Source organism: Eschscholzia californica, unplaced genomic scaffold, assembly GCF_041429995.1.
Source record: "Eschscholzia californica isolate CP2 unplaced genomic scaffold, dmEscCali1.0.p SCAF_4, whole genome shotgun sequence".
NCBI lineage: Eukaryota > Viridiplantae > Streptophyta > Magnoliopsida > Ranunculales > Papaveraceae > Eschscholzia > Eschscholzia californica.
The window spans coordinates 10,566,282-10,582,185 of NW_028238461.1; the positions used below are offsets into that span (position 1 = coordinate 10,566,282).

At 35.5% G+C, this 15,904-nt stretch overlaps 2 protein-coding genes across 3 annotated transcripts; one reads left to right on the plus strand and one right to left on the minus strand.

The window, feature by feature from the left end:
- Positions 1–4,232: 4,232 nt before the first annotated feature.
- Positions 4,233–6,279, plus strand: LOC147542571 (uncharacterized). Its single transcript, XM_086635185.1, has 3 exons — positions 4,233–4,377; positions 4,739–4,827; positions 5,977–6,279. The coding sequence occupies exons 1-3, from the start codon at positions 4,336–4,338 to the stop codon at positions 6,122–6,124; spliced, it is 279 nt and encodes a 92-aa protein (XP_086491311.1). The 5' UTR covers positions 4,233–4,335; the 3' UTR covers positions 6,125–6,279.
- A 964-nt stretch (positions 6,280–7,243) lies between these two features.
- Positions 7,244–13,549, minus strand: LOC147542572 (putative ABC transporter C family member 15). Of its 2 annotated transcripts, none has more exons than XM_086633198.1 (11): positions 13,127–13,549; positions 12,122–12,994; positions 10,583–12,009; positions 10,389–10,475; positions 9,698–10,294; positions 9,439–9,603; positions 8,974–9,268; positions 8,328–8,848; positions 8,180–8,243; positions 7,718–7,957; positions 7,244–7,624 (listed from the first exon to the last, which is right to left on the minus strand). In XM_086633198.1, exons 2-11 carry the CDS (start codon positions 12,960–12,962, stop codon positions 7,500–7,502), a joined length of 4,362 nt encoding a protein of 1,453 aa, XP_086489324.1. In that variant the 5' UTR covers positions 12,963–12,994; positions 13,127–13,549; the 3' UTR covers positions 7,244–7,499. The 2 variants fall into 2 exon arrangements, with proteins under 2 accessions (XP_086489324.1, XP_086489325.1); XM_086633199.1 differs by having other exon boundaries at positions 7,718–7,951; positions 13,127–13,393.
- Positions 13,550–15,904: the final 2,355 nt, after the last annotated feature.

A 15,904-nucleotide genomic window follows, 5' to 3' on the forward strand; every position in this document is an offset into this window, starting at 1 on the left:
GAAACTTCAAAATAAAGAAATATCAATTTAAAGTAACTTCCTAATCCTATACTAATTAAGACTACTATTATGGCCGAATGGGATGTGGGCACGCGTGGACGTGGGCCCACGTGTTATGCGCCTGCATCAGCACCCTGTTCCCCAGAAGGTTCGTCCCGAACCTTTTCAATGAAGAAAACCTTTTGATGCACCCGCATATGATGAACTTCACCATACCTATCCTTAATTCCCACTTTTCACGAAATTTGCTGAAAATCCGTAGAAGACAAATCTGGACCATACCACCAACTATAAGCTGAATCATATATAGCCAAGATACTCGCAAAAACAATGCCAACGTATAAACGTCCAATAAATTTAGACATCGTCCGTCGTCCTTTAAATCGATGAAAGAACCCACATATACTACCTTAGCCGATATATGACAAAATTGCAGTTTTGTAGCGGAAATATTTCGTGTAGCACTAGAATTAGAAGATGGAGGTGATGGTGAATATGACGAATTTTGCATTGAATATGGTGTAGGAAAAAATTTATGATTCGAAACAAGGATGTCTTCTCCCGGAATTGCATATGCATCAAAGAATTCGTCCGAACATGGTTTCTTCACATCACGAATAGAAGTTAGGTTTGATGTTTGTTGATCGGTGAAGGAGAAAGGTGGTGTGGTTGGAACGGTTGTAGGGTTTATGTATGTTAATGGTAAAACCGGTGAGAGTGGTGGTGTAGGGTTGGTGTAAATCGGTGGTAGGATTGTAGTCGGGCATGGGTTGATGATAGTGTGACCGAATTGGGGTATTGGAATTGGTGTGGTGGTGTCAACGGTTGTGTTTGTGGTGGTTGGAGGTGGTTGTTGAGATGATGTTTGAATTGAAGTAGAAGAAGAAGGAGTAGTGGTAAAAGAGGGAGACTTACATATGCCTTCGATTTGTTTGGATAGCTTCATGATTGAATCGTTGACTTGATCGAATTTATTCATTGTTTCCTTCTTGAAATTTTCGAAAGCTTCTTCCAAATTTGTAACCGAGGATAACTTCTTGTTGATGTTATCCCATTCGGAGGCAAAAGTTGGTGTCTTCTCTTTGATTGTTGGAGTAGGAACGGTAGAATTAACCATTGTGATTGGTTAAAAAAAAATGGCTCTGAATACCACTTGATGTAGACGCAGCGGAAATATAAAAACGATAAATAAAGTAAAGGAAGAACGGTAAAATAACTGAATAAACTTAATAAACTATAAACTTTGATTTGGTTTTCTCTTCAATCTGAATAATAAAATAGACTAGACCTCCTTTTATAGGATAACAAACTTTCCTAGATAGACTCAAACTAGGATTCCTAAAATAATAAAATACTCAAAACATAGAAACTTCAAAATAAAGAAATATCAATTTAAAGTAACTTCCTAATCCTATACTAATTAAGACTACTATTATGGCCGAATGGGATGTGGGCACGCGTGGACGTGGGCCCACGTGTTATGCGCCTGCATCAAATTAAATGGCCCAAAGTCTACAAAAACTATTTTATCTATACCAAAATTCAATATTCCTGGATTTGTAGTTCCACGAGATCAAACCTGAGATCTAAATGCACTAACCAACTGAGTCGGACGAAAGATCCCAATTTTTGGCTTTGCGAGGGTCGGACGAAAGACCTTCACTGCGTTAGTCTAATGTGAATTCTTTTCTTGTTCAAAGACGATAAATATGTGAAATTCGCTTTAATTGAATTGTAATATGTATGTTTATTCATAAAATATATATTGTAGAGTTTGAATTATACCGTTATCACATCTACAATATTAATCAGGCTTATTTAGTGTTCGAGTCAAAGAAAAGTATCGGCATCAGCCTTTGAGTGCACATGACAGTATAGTTTCATTAGTTGACACATTCATTTAAAGACCCACATGTTAGTAAGACCACATTAGTTGTTGGTAAATATAGTGGTGTGGTGGAGGCAAGGGTAATGTTAGAGGCTAAGGCAATGGGAGAGGTGGTAGTAGAGACTCTCGTGTCCGTGGTGGAGTTCCTTGTGATGGAGCCTGGAGGTCTTATGGTTGGTGGTGTAGGTAGCGCAGAGGCTGGGGTAGAGACAGGAGCAATGTAAGAGCCCGAGACAATGATAGAGGTAAAGGTGCTGGTGTTAGTTGTTAAGTTTCTGGTGATGGTGATTATAGCTCTGTTGGCGTAAGTAGGGGCAATGGAAGAGGTAGTAGCAATAGTAGTCCACCTTCTCAGACAACTGGACCATCTCAGACAACTCAACCATCTCAGTCCTAAATTACTCACATCAACAACAATCCTAAAGATCAAAAGGTAGTCCAAGCGAAAAAAACAAAAGTTGGCTCGTGTGTGTAGAAGTGGTAGGCTTTGTTTCAGAAGTAATCTTAGTTTGAGTGAGAATACTTTGTCACTGATTCTGACTAAAGTGGTAAGTGTTTCAAAACTTGTCAAACTTTTTCGTGTACTAAATATTCTTTTGAATGGATTTTTAGTCTATGAAACTTGTTTTGGTGTATGAAACTTGCTTTAGTTTATGAATGGTGAATGAAAATTATGAACTTCACTGCTAACAACATATTCGTCAACTCAAATTACTAGTTCGTAATATCTAAATTATTTTGATGTTTCAATACATCTTCAAGCCACATAAATCTAAGCATGGTGGGTTAGTGCATGATTTTTTTTTCAAAGCTACGATCTCTGTCAATAGTTCCTAATTTTATTTATGCATTACACCCATTTTCAACACATCTAGTAACACAAGACCGGACATTACTCCCATGGTGTTTAATTAAGTTACACTGATATCACTTAGACATCTTTCACTTGTTGGTAAATTCTTGACACAATTCATCGGTAGATAGAGCAAGTGTGTGTATGACTTTTACCCTCAATTAATAAGGATGATTGCTTAGTTGTTGCTTCTTACTTGGTTATTGCATCTACCAACCATTCAAAGAAACTACAATTTTCACATCTCACGTATTGTTTTCCTTCATTTTCTTGTGTGTGTGAAACCCCCATATGAATCCTACCCTTTTCCTGGCTTAGTACATGGCCATGCTACTACCGTGATGATCATCATCACAGTAGTAACATCTTGAGGATGATGATGTCTCACTTGCAGTTTCAATAGTTTCATCTAATCATTGAAATTCATCACATGTAGAAAATTGACATTTTAGATACTTTTTTGGGTTAATTTCTTAATAGCCCCAACTTTGTGACTGGTTTCCTGCCTAGCCCCATACTTTATCAAAATACTTAGATGACCCATTTTTTCAGATTCCGTTATAACACCGTTAACAAGTCATCACATCTCTCTCATCCAACTCATCGTCTCTCTCTGTCACCTCATCATCTTTACCGGCGAAGGTCGCCGACCGATCTATTTTTCGACCGGTGACCTTCAAACATTAAAAATCATTACATAACCAGAGGCACTAGTAGCATGGCTGACAAGCTTGCTTAGTTCTCTAGATATAGAACAATACTCGAGAATGGCTTATTGTAGACATGTCGTTTTAACTTATTTCTTTTTATGCCATTGTGGAAGAAATTCTAAATATTGATTGATTCTATTGTCATGAATCGATAAGTTGATCTCAAATCTTACTTTCTGGGTAAAAAAGTTAAAGGTAAAAAGATTTAAAATCACAATGATAATTTCGATCCTATTAATAATGGTGATATTGTATAAAAGTAAAAATTTTGTTATTTGAAGATATAGTATAAATAATGGAAATAAGAAAGATTTTGAATAACTCTTTTTCCAAAGTTGACAAAGATTTCTCAAGAGATTTAGACATACTAATTTTGTTTTAAGAATATTGACGAGACCTTTTATACATACAAATACAAATTTAGGTATGGCTTTTTAAAATGGTTTAATTTCGGGTAATTTCAATCTCTAAATAACATATATCAGAAAATGAAAGTAACCGTTAGGATTTGAGAATCAACGTCCTTTAGATTCATATCTCAGATCTCTAGAATATCTTGACCGTTGATATTATTTTCTAAGCAAAATATGTCTCAGGCCCCATTTTATTTTTGCTCCACTAATTAGTGGGAGTATTTTTAAAGTAATTTTATTCTGGGATCTAGTAAAATCACAGTCAAAGTTACTCCAACTAACCCAATTATAATCGACGGCTCTTGAAGTTTCTATACAATCTAACGTCCACAATTTATTCATTAGAAGCTTCTAGTATTAGGGTTTCTATTTGATTTGAGTTAGATAATATATTCACTAATTTTCTCTAATACTAATTTAGTTAATTTTCCCATCTTCTTCTTTCTAATCTCTAGTAAGCAAACTCTGAGAATGGCTTCTTCAGCTTTCTACAAAAGATGGGTTAGGCCTGAGGTAATAATCCCAATTATCTTTATTATTATATTATTATTTTGGATCTACTTTAATTTTCTATTCCCACAAATATTCTACTATTTGTTTTACAGTTTCATATTTAAATTTGTAAATCTAATGAGTTTTAAGATGAATCAGTTTTGAGTCGGAATCAAATTCAGATAATTAAAAATCAAGCTGTGCGGAGGAACAAGAAAAACTAGACACTCTAGCAGAAATTTTATGTAATTTGTCGTGATTAGCAGTTTAGTAGATTAAACTCTCGAAATCTGTCTAGTTTTTGTTGTTGTCTCAAGAATTTTTGTTAAGAAGTAGAGTCACATAATTGGTTTATAATATTGTTGTGATTGGTGGTGTATAGGTATATCCCCTCATAGTACCATTGGTTGGGGTAGGTAGCCTAGTTGTGATGCAGTTGACAAGGAACATTTGTACCAATCCTGAAGTCAGGTAATTTAATATATTTTCTTCAAACTTGTTATTTTTTTTTAGATATTTTGATTGTTTTGTGTTTGATAGTTTAGGAGATGGCATCCATGACTAGATTGGAATTTTATGTCAGGGTTTAAAGAGAAATTTTTTAAATTCCATTTAGAATATTTTTGTATCGATCAATGGCCTTCTAAGAGAGTCTGAAATTAGAATGCTTCTTTCTGAATCACTGACTTTGAGGTCAGACCCAAAGTCGATATATTGGGTTTAGCCTAGGGATATGAATTGCGCGATCCTAAAATTGGTTAGATTTTATGAATATTCGTGTAGTTTGAATAGGCCAATTGACATCGACCGGTTTAACCTTTCATGATGGATTTTGTTGTCATTATGAGCTCAAAGTGGGTCATATAATTCGGTTTGTCAGTGTTGAGAAAAGGAAGTTTTAAGTTTTATTATTCGTGTTACTTTATTGAAAAACCTTTCGACTTATCTTTATGTAATCATTCGTTCTGACTTCATCTTATTCACGTTATCTCATTGCGATGACCAAATTTAAGTAGATGTTGTCATTGCTGCCTAAAGAGGTAATGAACTTCGTGAGTTAGTATGAAACTACACTAGAGACCAAAACCTTGACCACTTTAGCTTTATCTACCGCCAATATTTAAAATCGAAAGATACAAATACTTTCAGTCATTATCACCATTTTAACTACCTCTACAAGTTAAAGAAATAAGGCGGACGAGACAACAAACAACATGAGTTGTCAATGGACTGCACCGAGTTACACCCTGTTGGTGACACATACGCCCGTCTGATGCATAAAAGCATAAAGTCTTATATGGTACACCTATATGCTTCTTAAACATCACATAGGGTGATCTACCAATTGGGCTAAGCAGTTTAAAGGATATCTTTCCGAACCTCTCATATCAAAATTCCGAGTTAAGGCCTACGCATAATGTCGTTTGTGTGTGCATCATTAGGCCATGGGTCTTAAGCAAGGGTTTGCTCGCTTGACTCCAGAATCGGCCCTGCACTTCATCTTCTTCAGCTTACCCCACTTCCATAATAAAACTTAAGTTGATTTTTGTAATGCTGCTTATAGCGATATTAGACTTTGTGAATCAGTACGGGATTATTAAAAATTGAAAATATGAACAGGGTAACTAAGGAGAACAGAGCAGCTGGAATTCTGGAGAACTTCGAAGAAGGAGAGCGATATGCCGAACATGGTGTGAGAAAATTCCTCCGAAATCGTCGTCCCGAAGTTATGCCTGCCATCAATGGGTTCTTTGCTGATCCTGAATGAATGTCATTATCTGCCATTTTCATTCTCTCAAGTGTTCTCTTCAGTTTAGATACCCAGACTCAGATATTATTCCCGAAGTAGCTTCAAATGACAAAATATTGGAGGGGTTTATACTCTACTTCATTGAATAAATAGAGACCTTTATTTGAGACTTACTTTTGATTGTTCATTTGTTTGATATGTCTATCTTTTTCTTTATTATACTACAATTAGATTAGACAGATGACAAATGTGATTCTGTCAATTGACCCGAGTCAGATTTCAAGATATTACAGTCGTGATGTCCTGGCTAACCTAAATGGCTGATTCGAATTGATCTTGGCTCCATTTGAGTCAATTGAGCTGCTATTTGAAATTTGTTCAGACTACACATTATTGTCTTTTCTACATGAAGACATCTAAAGAGAAAGGATTTGAAGACGCAGGCTCTTTGAGCCAATAACAGAACAATAAAACAAGGTCGATGTTTCGAGAAAATAAGGATATTTTCCTGGGAAAAAAGTTTTGGGTGGAAACAATTTCTTTTAGTTTCCTCCAAACACTACCCACTTCTTATGTTTTTGTTCTTTTCTTCCTCCCTCTTCTTTTTCACCACCATCAATTTCGGCTGCCATTAATTCCAAAACTTAGAGCGAGAAGAGAGACATTGAAGAGAGAGAGAAGAGACAGAAACGAGGGATGAAGAGAGAGAGATCCGGCCGGAGAGACAGAGAGCCGACCGGAGAAGAGAAGAGAGAGACAATGAAGAGCGAGAGAAAAGAGATAAGGTGCGTTTGGTGACTTATTTTTTTATTAAGAAACTGAGGTAGTGTTAATATATTCTTTAAGCCAGATCTAAAAGCTGACTCGACGACTGAATCAACCTGAGTCAGATTTCAAGATGTTACACCACTGTTGTCTTGATTGCTGATTTGAATTGATCCTGGGTCTATTTGTGTTACACAATTCAAGTTTAGATGAGTCAGTATCGGATAAAAACTACTGCGGAGTTCGAAGGGCATTAGGGGGTTGAGACTGAATACTTGGGAACAAAACTAACTTGACTCCCTTATCTTTCAATTATTGCCATAGAAAAAACCAAAATGAAGGAATCCACAATGTCATCTTCTGTTTTGGATATAGTTAAAACTATTGATTGAATTAACAACTATATATCATAATGTCAAAAAATATACAGTATCAAAGCTAAGAAATGCTATCCAAATTACAGTTGCTTATAATCAGTATGTCCGAATCTGTTTTCGATTGTTTTGTCATTGCTGATCTTGTTAATGATGTATTCTGCATTTCTACTGTTGTCTCTTCTAGTCTTCTGTTATTCGACCCGGGCTATTCCGTCAGATATGAGATATAAGCTTTATCTGCAAACTTGACCTCAGTATGGGTTACAATGATGATTACTTTTCGATGATCTTCTCAAAAACTCCATTACTAAGCTTGAGAATGCAGATGAGTTATCTTTCAGTAACTGAGAAGGTGAGTCATACTCGATCACTTTACCTATTATACCAACCATTCAAAGATCGATATTAGTTTAAATCACTCATTCTTTAAGAAAATTCAAAATGGTAAAACGTGTGATATATGTTATACCTTCACCGAGAACGAGAACGAGGTCATTATCGATAACTGTAGGAATCCTATGGGCTATAGTGATAACTGTGCAGTTATTTGTTTCTTGTCGAATTGTCTTCTGAATTAGGTTATCAGTTGCAGTATCTACTGAAGCTGTAGCTTCATCTAATACCAAAATCCTTCTCTTTTTCAACAAGACTCTAGCAAGACAAACTAGTTGTCTTTGTCCGACGCTCCAGTTCTCTCCATCTTCTGCAACTGGAGAAAATAAAAACAACCCGAGAAAGAGTCAAATATGTTTCCCATAATTTGAATCAAATGGACCCAAAATCAGCCCAAACCAGCCACTGAGACGAGTCAGAAACAAGAAAATCAATAATTTGAAATATATCTCTAGTCAATTCAGACCCTTAGTCAGATTTTAGATCTGACTTGAAATAAAAAACAAACACCATCCAAGTATAAGGCTCATGGAAGTACCTGGAGCATCTAGCAGTCTCTGATCTTGCCTTACTATCTCACCAAGGTGGCACTTCTTTAAAACCTAAGATTACAGTTTGTTTCAGACCTTCAGTTAAATAATATCTTGATTGAGAAATTTTGAAGTAAACAGATTTTGAGATTTTACCTCCCAGATTTCTGAATCTGAATGTTGTTCTAGTGGATCCAAATTAGTTCTCATGGTTCCTTGAAACAGAGTTGGATCTTGAGGAATTATACTTAATCTAGACCTCAAATCATGCAACCCTATCGTGCTAATATCTAGTCCATCAATGAGAATTCTTCCTTCGGACGGTTCAACCACTCTGAATAATGCTTGGATGAGAGTGGACTTTCCGCTCCCAGTTCTGCCTACCACTCCAATCTTTTTCTGGCCCGGAAATTTGCATGTAACTCCTCTTAGAACCATGGGGAGTGACGGGTTATATCGTACATGAAGGTTATCAAGCTCGATGGTTCCATTCTTCGGCCAGTCTGAGTCTGGTCTAGATTCTTCAATCTCTAGTGGAGCTTCACTTGGGATATTTGATAATTGGAGAATTCTCTCTACCGAAATCATTTTGTTTTCGACGTTGCACAGGTTCCATATCACCCAAGCTTGAAGAACATTCAAGTTTAAGCCATAGGTAGCTGCAAGTCCTGCCATACCTGTAATACCGTCCACAAATAGCACGTCGGTTAGATTAGTTCACAAGGACTTGAAGTTTATCATTTTTTTGTCAAGTTTTCCTAAAGTTAAAAGAGTATTGAGAGAGGGAGAGGAAGGAGCTTACAAGGATCAATGGCTTCTCTTGGCAAGCTCACCAAGATGATTAGAACAAAGAAGAAAACAAGATTGAACAGGAAATTGATTCGAACACAAAGCCATTCCATAGTAGCTGAGTTATGGAAAACAACACGAGAATAATCGTTTATGGAGCTGCAAACTTTAGCAAAGAAGCGTTCTTCTTGATTGAAGCACCGGATTGTTGTTGCTCCAGCGATGGACTCTGAGAAGTGATGCAGAATCGGAGATTTTCTTACTCCTACCATTCTTGCAAGTTCTCTGGCCGTGGTTATATAGTACATCTGTAAAGAGATTTCAAGACTATCAAACTTAAATACATCGACATAGATCATTCAAACTTATAAAGAGTATTTGTAAGTTTCGAAGTTGAACTCCATAAAGAGCAATCTAATTCGACATAGTTTCTTATTCTTAGAAAAGGGAACTTAGAAACATATATCTTTCCACTTGCCTGATACCATATGGAGATTGCGAAGATGGCAAAGAAGAGAAAAAAGACCTGCCAGGCAACATGAGACATAAGAATGATAATGCTCAAGAGCTGAACAAGTGCAAATGCCAATCCTGCTAATCTGTAGGGAATGTCTGTGTCCACTGTGCTCTGGTCTGTGGAAGACTGAAACGAAACGACAAGAGAAAAGGGAAAGTGATTAAACCGAAAAACATAAATATACAGGGGGTGGAGTCGTGGAGATAGGCAATGAACTCACTCTGTTCAGTATACGGCTCGAAGGTGTGGAGTCGAAGAACGAAATGGGCGCTCGAAAAACAGATTTAATCATTCCAAGGAAGAGCCTTTGTGAAGTCTCAATAGCGATAGTCGAAAGCAAAACTGCCCTTCCCAAGATGAATATGGAGCTTAGTCCAGAGAGTAAAACAAATACTCCTATTAGGTCTTTTCGGCTTATACCACCTTCCTCAGTTGCCCACGCAATCCAATAGTTACTCCCCATTTGAAGTGCTTGAAAGAGGATTTGGCATAGAAGGATAACTGGAATAAGAGCTCCTTTATATGCAGAAGTAACAAAGGTAGAGTAAACATTCCATTTCACTCTACCAGACTCTGTTACTTCTTCATTATTTCTATCGGAAATGTTCATGTTGTTGTCACAATCTTCCGGTTTTTCTTCAGTTACTTCATTTTGGTTCTTCAAATGTGGGACATACGTGAATCCATAATCTTCGGGAGGCGTAATTTGGCCGAGAGATTGACTGTGAGCTGCCATTTGTCTGACAAGCTCGCCGTATGGGTTAGCTATCAATTCTTCATATTTCCCTGACTGAACAATCTTACCATCTTTCATTACCTATTAAAATTACGTGTTAGTCGAAAAAAGTTCATTGTTTGTGAAGCGACTAGAGTCTGCAAATTGGAAAATGGCGAAGAAACTAGATAATTACCAGAATCAGGTCTGAAGCATTCAAGAATTCCAATTGATGGGTAACATAAATGACAGTCTTTTCTGACAACAATCTCATTATACAAGCCTGCAAAATTTCAACGCCAAGATATGTCTTTTTACTTTTAAGTGCAATGATAACGAAATATATAAAGAATAAGAGACGATAGAAAAGATAAGGTACATATTTTTTACATTGAAAAGGTGGGCTCCAGTATGTGCATCAACAGCGCTAAAAGGATCATCGAGCAAATAAACATCAGAATCGCTATAGATAGCTCGTGCTAGCTGAATCCTTTGTTTCTGTCCTCCGCTTAGATTCATCCCTCGTTCTCCTACTACAGTCCAATCTCCATCAGCCCACATTTCGATATCTTTGTTTAATGCACATCCTCTTAAAACTTCCTCGTATAAATCTTTTTGCACCTCTTTACCAAACAAAACATTCTCTCTAACTGTGCCAGTCTGAATCCAAGCAGTCTGTGGGACATAAGCTTTTGATCCGAAAACTTTAATTCTTGAGCCTGAAACTCTTGGAATTTCTTCGAGTATACTACTAAGTAAGCTAGATTTCCCCGATCCAACAGTTCCACAAACTGCAACCTTAGCACCCCTCATGATGTGAATATTTTCAGTTATTTTGATGGTGGGTTCCTTCACATTTGGATTATTCTTTTCCCATGAGTATTCTCCTACTTCAATCCCTATAGCAATATTTAACGCTTTCGGAACATATTTGGTTATCGACTTATTTTGATAATCTCGGATGAAGTTCTCGACCCGATCAACCGAGACCTTTGTTTGAGCTATCATGGAGATAAGCTCGGGTAGATTGTTAATGGGTTCTTGCAGTATCCTAAAAGTGGCTAGAGCCGAAAGAACTGTGCTCGATGTTAATGGTGTTTTCACTAGAATGCTAACACCAAAGGTAATGACTGAAACTAAAGTGGGTGAAGTCCAGAAGAGAAAGGCCACACCAGCACAACTATAAAGATACCTCTTCAACCAACTTCTCTCTGTCTCTCTAAGCTTTAGTATATTCTTCAAGAATGTGGTTTCCCAAGAATGGAGCTTCAAGACTCTCATACTCTTTAGAGTCTCTGAAGTAGTTTTGATTCTTGAATCCTTAGCTTCCATGATCTTAGAATGGAGTTTTTCTTGCAGATTGGTTAAGGGAGTATTGCTCACCATAACCAAAAGCGTGGCTAAGAGAGCGGAAATGGAAGGGACCAATCCGAGGTTTCGATAAAGGATGATAAGAGCTAGAAGTACCTGCACAGGTAGCAACCATATCCCGTGAATATACCAACAAAAGTCTCCAATCCTCTCTACATCAACATTTACGAGATTGATAATATTCCCATTGCTTGGACCAGAGTATTTGATCGAAAGAGTCCTTGTATATACAGCAACCATTAGAGCTGATCGGACACGAATGCCAATCCTGTGAGCCCCGAAGTACCATTGTCGCTGGGCAAGCGACTCCACAGTTTTCGAGAAGAAGAAAACAAATGCTAGAATAAGTCCATATCTATGACTCGCATCATCGTGTTCTCTTGACAATAAATCGACAAAGTTTGTAATCAGAAAAGGACCCATATAGGAAGCAATTGTGTTTATACCTGCATAAATAGTATATGACTCAAAACCTTGAGATATGCTATATAATGATATAACATAAACAAATTCATCTCTCTCTCTCTCTCTCTTTCTATATATATATATGAAATTTACCTGCAAAAATTCCATTTACAGCAAGGGGTCTCCATATGAAACTAAGAACAGCCTTAGTTAAAGAGAATGCTGCAACTTTCTGTCTCTGAAGTGCTTCTTGCAACAAGGAGAAAGACTTATCTGCTGTCTCTTGTTCAGGAACTAATGGAATATGGGCTAACTCAAGTTTTCGAGTATGACCCGTTTCGAATAATGGGTTAAGCCAGCGAAAAGTAATTCGACTCCAAATTCCAGCATTGACAAAAGTATCAACATCTCTAATAACTTCTTCATCTTCTTTATGAAGAAGTGGGTGTTCATTTTCATGGAGTTTAATGGAACTATTATAATGAAAAGCATTGAATGATAGAAGTATAGACAAAGGAAATGAAGCAAACATGGCAAGATTAGCCTCAGGAAGGAAAGTTGGAAAACTTAATGATTTGAAATGGGTAAGGAGGTAAATGAAGACAGATAAGGTACTAACAATGGTGGAAAAAACCCACCAAAATATAAGAACTAAAGGCCAATGTTGATTGTTTTCTTCAATGGGTGTTCTACTATTACAACAGAAAACAAAACCAGAAACTAAAACCCAAGTTATTGCTTGGAAAAATGAATCAATGGAGAAAGTTTTGAACTTCAAAACTTCATAAACACAAAAAGACAAATAGATGGTAGATATTAGAACATTAGAAATCACAGTAATTTTAGTAAAAACTGTTGATTTCCTCTGTATAGCTAAATCTTCATTCTCAAGAATTTGAAAATCTTTCTTCTTCTTTCTGAAAAACTCTACTAGTATCCATACCAATAAGAGTGAGAAAATGACACCATTGATAATCTTCAATGGAAGCTCCATTAAAACCCTGAAACTTCCAATTCACTTGAAATCTGTACAATATAAGATGAACCCATTATAAGAAATCAAAGAAATGGGTGATTAAAATTCAAGAAATGGGGTGGGTATCAATTGAAAAGTAAGAAGATAAGTGAATCAAAATAAAGAAGAAGAAAGGACATTACCTGTTTGTTGATTCGATTTGAAGTGTTTCGAGACAAAAGAGAAAAGCACGTGATTCTATAACAAATGTTGGACTGATTCTCTGCTTAAATACAAACAATCAAGCAAATAGTGGATCAGACTCTCTTTCTCTCTCTAAAATTCTGTCTCTCTCTCTAAATGTTAATATATGTATTTATCCGTTTATATAGAAGTGATGAAGTGTCAAGATTGAAGAATTAGATGTCTTCATGCATGTTAAGCGATATGTAGAGAGAGAGAAACCCAAAATCAAATTGGTAGATGAAGAAGGATGTATGAAGTCATAATGTTGGCAAAATAACAAAATCCTAGAATGCTCTTTGATTATTAGGGCTGTTTTGAGTGACTTGGTTGGCCCTTCTAAAGACTCGTGATTTTGACAAAATATATGGAAATTCTGTTCCATTTTAAGTACATTTATCTTGGAATATATACATTAGAAAAATGATTAAAAAAATTGGACGAAATCTGGTTCCTAGTTCTTTTTTCTAACGATGTTGGGTGAAATTTAGTGTTAACATCCGTTTCGATCAGATTTTGTCTATATTTTTGGAACATTCTACCATTGGTGTTGCTATCATCGAAATCGGTGTCTTAGCCGAATATAAGCATACCAGGGTTGTCTTAAAAACAAAGAAGTCTAACTCACTAATTTGAATTTCAGAGTGTTTTCTTTGTTTTATGCAGATTTTGTTTCATAAATCAGACTAGAAAAATCCAATCTATGATTGTAGATCCGGACTATCAAAAAGATAACTAAGAATGCTACATTCCGACATCATCAGATGTGTATTTAAATGGTATTTTAGACCTTAGCTTCATAGAGAACGACAAACATCTACGATTAAGAATCAACTCTTGTCGTACGTAGTGAAGAGATGAACTGATAATGAATCGATCAGTAGTTGAAAGACTCCAAACTAACATTGTAGAGGATAAATTTTTCATAATTTAACTACTTTTCTATGAACCTCGACAAACTTCTCAATTTAGTTGTAAAATATGTCTTTCTACGGAGAGACTAGAGTTTTATTCTTAGTTGTTGCAATGAAAAACTATTAATCGCAATTACATAGGATGTCACTACGTTTGAAAATGCTTGCACATAAATGACGTGGAATAAATGAGTTTTTTTTTTTTGCTAAGCTGGGATAAATGAGTTAAAAGAAAGGCAAGCGAACCACAAATCTTTTAACAAAAAAAAAAGTGAACCACAAATAAAAAATACAAATAAGAATACTTTTATTCGAAAAGAAGGTTTAATTCTATTTTGGCTTCCTAAAGATGACCAATTCACTAAAATAGCCCCCTAAAAATGATCAATTTCCAAAATAACCCCTAAATTACCTTTTCGTCCACTTTATCATCAGATTTTAATTTTTGTTTTTCTCATTACTAATTCTACCCTGCTGACATTACTTAGTACAATATTTATGGTTCCAAGAACATTTTATTAAGTTTAATCGATTCATTACTAAATTTCTTGAAACTCTTAACAACTATTTTTTTATTAATGTCAAAATAGATTCTTTTTTCCCTCTCTATTATCTTCAACATCTCTTACCTAGTAACAGATCTTCGTCATTAATATTTACTCATCAAGCTACAAAACCCTTTTCAAATCAAATCATTCCACTAAAACCAACAATAGTAAGTAAATTGGTACTTCAAACACCTTAATCTAGAGAGAGAAAGTATAGTGAATCAAAAAAATCAATAAATTGACCAATTGAAATAAAGAATGAAGTTAATAATTTCTATAATAACAAACCTAACATTAATGAGAATCAATAGTTGAACCATTATCTTTCTCATCTTTAAAGGTTAGATGAAAATTTGTAGTGATATATCGTACCCACAATGATTCCCGTAACAACTAATCATTCCCATCATAACAAACCCTTTTAAAACACACTAGTAAAATGTGGAATGATGATGATTATGATGCCGATAAAAAGAGTCTTTTAAGGTGATAAAGATAAAAAAAAGATTTTGAAGATGATGATGGTGATGAAGGTGGAAATGAGAAGATGTAAAGAGAATGGAGGAGATGAAAAAATTAATTAGCGAGAAAAAGAACCAATTGGTGAGAGAAAATAAGAATTGATTAATGAATGTCATGACTTGTTGATTAATGATCTTGAAATTGTAAATATTTGGAGTGATGTCAGAAGAGTAAAATCGATAACATTTTTTTTTTTAAATATTACGGTAATTAAACAGAAAAGTGATTTAGGGAGCCATTTTTAAAGTTGGCCATCTTTATGGGGCCATTACAGTGGGTTGGTCATCTTTAGCCTTTCGGGGGTCAAAATAGAATTAACCTCAAAAAGAACATAACAAGGAAGAATGCCATGATAGAGTTCATATGTTTATTTTTGTTCTTTGTGGATGGGTCACCCTTATCAATTATTAATTTAATTGCTTTTCAACAAAAAAATATGTATTTATTTAATTTAAAAAGTTGTCGCATGGTTATACATATAATTATCAAATCCACATGTAAATCCCAACACGATTAGTTGATCTTGACGTAACTTTGCTGATGTAGCAGAGATCAGTTAATGTTCAATCGATTAAAATCTCACTAGAATTAAACAATTTCGAGATGGTCTTCTCTTGATCTCAAGATATAGAGTCATATGCACAAAAACAAACTAAAATATATAGATGAGAGTACTATGAGATATAGTAGGATACCTTCACAATAAGAATGTCTGTAAATAAAATATTAGAGAATAAATTAATGCAGACGTTAG